This window comes from Impatiens glandulifera, chromosome 6, assembly GCF_907164915.1.
Source record: "Impatiens glandulifera chromosome 6, dImpGla2.1, whole genome shotgun sequence".
Classification (NCBI taxonomy): Eukaryota; Viridiplantae; Streptophyta; class Magnoliopsida; order Ericales; family Balsaminaceae; genus Impatiens; species Impatiens glandulifera.
The window spans coordinates 20,692,294-20,699,004 of record NC_061867.1 but is presented as its reverse complement, the minus strand read 5'-3'; the positions used below and the strand labels follow the sequence as shown (position 1 = coordinate 20,699,004).

Genomic DNA, 6,711 nt, shown 5'->3' with positions numbered 1-6,711 from the left:
TTTTATTAATTTTAAAAAAATTAATTAGCTCTGTTTTAAATAAATAATTTTCTAAAATAATTATTTTTAATTTATCGAAGATTTTCAATAAATAAAATTTTAGTTTGATTATAATAAATCTAAAGATTTTTTAAACTTGAACACAAATTAATTATTTTATAATTAATTCAAAATCTATGAGAGATTAATTAAAATAATGATTTATTTAAAAAAAATTATCACATGTAATCCAAGGTTAAAATTCTTGAACCTCGAACTTTTCTAAAATATTAAGTTTTTTGAGTTACAATTTAACAAGTATGTTTAGTAAAATGATAAACACATCATTTTTGTAAAATTCATTTGATTGTCATATAATAACTCCTTTACCATACTTTTTATTTATTTAATTTTAAATGATCAATTAAAAGATTGGAGAATTAATATTATAAATATATTTAAAATAAGATAAATTATTTATTGATGTACTATCAACTTTTGACATGTTTATATTCTTTAATTAAAATAATATAATTTTAATTTATTTGTATTATTTTTTTTTGGTTTTACTATAATTATTCAATTATGTTATTTGTATTTTTTTATATTATTATTTGATCATATAATATTGATTAATTTAATTTAATATTTATAAAATACTTTATTAAATATATGGTTTTTATCATTATTTTTAAATCGAAAATATATATATATATATATATTCAAATTATAAAATAAAATGATGTTTTTCATTAAAATTATTTGATTTGATTAATTTTTTTAACATGGTATATAAAATATAGAATAGAGAGATCATCGTGTTCGTACACGTGTTCTATGATGATTAGATCTCTAGGCCATGTGAGATAGCCCTCGAAGTTACTAGAATTGTGTCTCCCGGCTTTTAAATGCACTAGCACGCAGCCGATCAAAGGCCAAGTGAAGTGCAGAGTATTGAAGTGATATATATATATTTGTACAAAGAAAGCTTTCTAAGAATTTTCAAGATAATCGGCACGTACAGAGATGGCCTTAATTCCGAGCATTTTTGGTGGTCGACAAAGCAACGTCTTCTTCGATCCCTTCTCTCAAGACCTCTGGGATTCGACCTTCGAATCAGGATTAATCCCTTTCTCCTCCTCCAATTCCTCTCACCGCGAGACCTCGGCCTTCGCAGCCGCCAGAATCGACTGGAAGGAAACGCCGGAGGCTCACGTGTTTACGGCAGACTTACCTGGGCTGAAGAAGGACGAGGTCAAAGTGGAGGTCGAAGAAGATCGGGTTCTTCAGATCAGCGGGGAGAGGAACAAAGAACAGGAAGAGAAGACCGATAAGTGGCATCGGCTGGAGCGGAGCAGCGGAAAGTTCCAGCGCCGGTTCAGGTTGCCGGAGAATGCCAAGATGGAGCAGATAAAGGCGACCATGGAGAACGGCGTCCTCAAGGTGACCGTGCCAAAGGAGCCCGAGAACAAGCCGGAGGTGAAGTCAATTGACATTTCCGGCTGAGAAGAGGTTCGCAGAAACACCCTTAATAATAATCATAATAATTATATTTGTGGGAGTCTTGAGTTGTCAAAAGGATTTTCAGTATGAGTTTGTGTTTGTATCCATCCGGTGATTATTAAACGTCTGATATTAACATGTTATTATTAATACATAAAAGAGAATTTACATTCAAAGAGAATGTTTTACTGCTTGTTTCAACGATGTTACAAAAATGATAGTAGTGTGGACTTGATCTTAACTAACAGTATTTTAAGACCAAAAAAAAAAATCCTTTTATATAGGAGAAATATTATTCTTTCAAATTTAGATAGGCATTATGACCCACTATTTCAAACAGAAATAAACAATTAAATATCTTTATTAACAAGGTCTCCAAAATGTATATTAAATCAAACAGTGATATTGATAATTGGCATAAACAACAAATGGAATTGATCAATTATACTTTTTTTTTTATCTCAAACAAAAATAAACCTCATTTATATGCTAGTAAATTATTGAAGAATAGTGTCAGTTTACACTCTTTCATCCCAATCATAAAAAAAAATTGCTGACTATGTTGCAACTTTAAAAGACTATATATAATATTTTAAAATTATTAATCAATATTTTATTTTCTAAATTTAATAGTATAACTAAGGATATTCATTCATATATCACAATAAACAAGTATATCCTTTGACTGGTAATTATAAAGACCTCATAAGAACTAAAATTTTAAATTGTTATTAAGACTTTTCAAATAAATTAAATAATAAAGTTGTACTAGAAGTGAATAGCCCAAAATGATCTATAAACATTGGCTTTATTATAAAATCAACAATAAATCTAAAAAATAATGCATTATAAGACAATCATGTTGATATTGAAAATTAATAATAATGTTTTTCAAAGAATCTGTAACATAATATAAGAGAATAATGAAATTACATAAATTTAAGTAAAAATTGTAAACCCTCCAAAGTTTGAGATAATTATATTTCCTTAAAGAGTGTTTTAAAAATTAAAAATAAAAATAAACAGAGTAGATATAATTGTTATCTGTTTACTTAATCGAGAAGCTCAATAATCTTATATGGTTTTCCTCCCGTAATATATTTGGATTGTAAAATCTATGTGTATTCCCTTCAGATTTTTAAATTTTAACCCGTAGAAAAAAACATTTATTTTGGTTTTCGTGAAAAGCATTAGGTTCGAGAATTTTAACATTTGGTTTGCGTCGGAAATTTTCTTTTATAATAAACCATTGGTTTAAAAGATTTTTAAATGATTCATAATCGCTTTTGAAATTAATTAAAAATAATTAATTTGGAGTTTCATTTTAAATAATCAAGAGATTTTAAATAATTAAATTATAATTTTATTTTTTTAGAAATCCGTCGTCAGTTTAAATTAATTAAACATAATTAATTTTAAAGATTATTTGTTTTAAAACAGATTAGCCAACTATTTTTTTTTAAATCAATAAATGTGGCATATATTTATGAACGTATTGATTAGAGTTTCTTTTTAATTCATAATTTAGTGATACTCAGAAAAAGTTTCCGCGCTTCATCCTCTGTACCCGTTTTTAAATTAGTCTCTACTTATAAAGTTGGCTTTTGAAAATCGGTTGTATCACACTTAAATTTTAACCGATTATTCTTCTGATCCTAGTCATGCTCCTATGTTTTAGCGTTATTTAAAATATTAAAACAACAGTATTTATATAATGGTACATGTTGCTGATTATAACTATGGAAGAATATACATGAAAAACATCAGTCATTTTTAGGGTGTTAGAGTTTAGAAATAAACAAAAAATAGGCCTTACTCAAAAAAATAAATTGTAGAAATATCTCAAAAATATTTTTAAATCATTTTCTAATCACTTGAGATTTGTAGAAAATAATTAGGGTTCCAATATTAAAAAATAATTTTGGGTTTTGAAAAGTGGAACCAAACAGGTCTTCGAACCGAAGTCCTAGGTCTTGGGTTCATTTTCAATCGGGGTCTAAAATTCCTCAGTCTGGATCTCGTTCGAAGCACATGATCTTCGGTCGGAGTGCCGAATTTCCTCGGTGGAGGTGCTAAGGACTATTGGTCCCATGCCAAGAACATCAGTTAAGGTGTATAAACCCATCGGTCCTAGTTTTGGAAATTCTCGTTTAATGTCAAGATTCTTTGGTCTTAGGTTTAGACCTATTTGTCATGGTTTAGACCTCTTGGTTATAGCTCAAGAACATCGGTCGGACCTCTCAGTCCTAGCTCAAGAACATCTGTCGAACCTCTTGATCTTAACTCAAGAACATCGATCGGACCTTTCGCTTTTAACTCAAGAACATCGGTCGAACTTGTCGGTCCTATCTTATTTCTCGGTCGGACCTCGGTCCGGACCGAAGGTTGTTGGTCGGACCTCTTGGTCCTCAGAACACAAAAGCGTAGGGTTTTGTAATTTTGTTTTGAACTTGGATTTTTTGATTCAATAGCTTATGTAGCTGAACAAAGCTCTCAAAAACATGTTGATCATCATCTCAATGTATCAATAAACTTGAATGATGATCAAATCATTCAAAATAGTTTTTGATCAAAATTTTAAGTTTTAGTTTTAAAGTTGTTTTGAGGAGAGATGAACTTTCCAATAACTTTCTTATATATCATATATTCGATTGATACCTACACAAGAACACTGATTGTTCGTTTTGAGCAAATCAAGAACTCAAAATTTTTAATTAATTTGAAATTTTTTATTTTGATCAAACATGATCCAAACAGTTGTCCAACATGATTATAATCATATTGGATGCTTTCTGGACTGGGATTCATGGGAATTAGTCCAAGAACAACAAACCCATTTTTTATTTTTAAAATTCAAATTTGGATTTTTCTGTTTAAGGTTGATTGATTATTTCTAACTTATCCAGAAAGTTTATAAATAATCTTAGAGTTGATTTCCAACCATAAACAGCAAACATACAAACTTATGCAATTTGAAATATAAAAATTTCAAATTGTAAATATGAATTAGAGGGTGATTGGAATCTTACAAAGGATTGGAGAACATTCCTAGGTCCTTAGGGAAGTTTTTGTGAAGTTAAGATTAAGGCCTGATGCGAAGTTTTTAAAAAATCCAAAAGCTTGAAACTTTAATGGCGGATCATTGAAAATATTTGATTTAAAGTTAGAAAATTGATCTATTGGCTTCAGATTTGTTTTAGAGAGGCTATTTATCAACCAAAAGGCATTAATGGAATTTTGACTATTCATCCAGCCACTTAATGAAATAGATATGAATCACCCCTATTGATGTATGAGAAATGATCACTGTGGTAGGGTGATCAATTTAGCCTTTGAATTAGCCGAAATGGTTGGTTGTATGTTGTATTTCATCTTTGAGAAATCAAAGATGGGACTGTATCTTAATCCTTATGGCGATCGCGACGAAGAAGAAGGTATCAATCAAAATGACATTGTATCATGGCTTTAGCGCGTTCTGTTACTGGTCTGTCCAACGATGTTGGTGTATGGGCATTCAGTTAGCGATTCAGCTAACAAGCGTTAAGCCGATCTAGTGCTTCTCGTGCGTGCGTGTCTTTGGTTGCAGTGGGCTACGCAGGTGCATCTGGAGCGTTGGATGAAAATCAAGCGCTCATCTGATAGACACAATTTCAGCTGTAGTATTTATCTAAGATCTCAGATACACCCGATTACGCCTTTTATTTTAATATTAAAACCTTAAAGGTTTGTTTGAAATTAATTTTTCTTTCCCTCTTATGTCTTTAATTTTGATCTTTTTAAATACACAAAATGTTAAAATAAATATGGAAAATATTTTACCAATTAATTTAATTTTATATATATATATATTTTTTACATTTTAGGGTTAAATAAATAATTGTTGGGGATGAAATGTGTACCTCATTTCATCCTTAATTTTTATTTTAATCCATTAATTATTTTCTAAAATTATTTTAAGATAAATAAGTACAACATTTATTTCAAATAATTTAATTTTTATTTTGGCCATTTTCCTTCATTGATTAGGCTTTATATCAAAATAATTAATCTAATTAAAATTTTTAATTGGGTTTTGACTTTGGAGTTAATTATTTTGATTTAATTTTATTATAAAATAAATAAAAATAATTATTTTAATTTTATAAATTTGTGTACAGATTTTTAGTGTTTATAGAGATACTTACACATTGATATTATAAAGTTTTCTTAATAAATTCATTATTTATATACATATTAAATTATAGAATTTAAAATATAAAGTTTATTGCTTTGTTGGTTAAAATGTTTAACTTATATTGTTAGCAAACACATATGTTCATCAAATTTTATGTTAAATTTAATATATAAAGCATTTTTAGCGAAATTAATTAAAGTGTTGTACTTATGTTATTAGATTGTAAGTTCGAGACTTATATATAGCCTTTTTAATTTAATTTTTTAAATTTAACTGTTTCAATTTATGGGTGGGTCAACCTATGAACCGAGTCAAGTATCCATTACTTTTATATATATCCAAATTAACCATAACTCTCAATCCGACAAATTGGAGCAATTTGGAATTAAACATCATTCTATATATAACGGCTTCAATTCATGGGTGAATCATTATGACTCGACTCAAATATCCATTTACTCTCACATATATATCCAAATTAACCACAACTCTTGACCAGTAAATTAGAGTAATTTGGACTTAAGCATCATTATATATCCTATTAGGATTCTCGTGTTATGCACACGATAAAGATATAAAACAATTTCAATAAAAAAACATTACAATAATTTTAAGATATGTAACTAATGTGTCAAATACTTAATAAAATATGGATAATATTAGAATAGAAAAATATATTCAATATAATTAATACAATTCAACTTGTAACTCCCGGAAAACCCCCTTCATATTAGGTTCCCGTGAAAATCTCGAGATTCGAGAAATTCAACCTCGATTTGCTTGTCAGGATTTTTTTTTAAAATAAAACATTATTTTTAAATGATTTTACTAATTTCTGACAGATTTTTGAAATGAATTAAAAATAATTAATTTCGGGTTCAATTTTAATTTCCGAAGATTTATCTTAATCAAATCACAATTTGATTTTTTAAGAAATCATTTAATTTAAATTAATTAAACATAATTAATTTAAAAGATTATTTATTTTGAAATAGAGTCGCCAATTGATTTTTAAAAAAATCAATAAAAGTTGGCATATGTATACACACGTATTT

The 6,711-nt window shown here is 28.0% G+C and overlaps 1 protein-coding gene across 1 annotated transcript; it reads left to right on the top strand.

Annotated features, from left to right (window-relative positions):
- Window positions 1-990: 990 nt before the first annotated feature.
- Window positions 991-1,540, top strand: LOC124942750 (18.1 kDa class I heat shock protein-like). Its single transcript, XM_047483306.1, has one exon. It carries the CDS (start codon window positions 1,006-1,008, stop codon window positions 1,483-1,485), a length of 480 nt encoding a protein of 159 aa, XP_047339262.1. The 5' UTR covers window positions 991-1,005; the 3' UTR covers window positions 1,486-1,540.
- The last annotated feature ends 5,171 nt before the right edge of the window (window positions 1,541-6,711 follow it).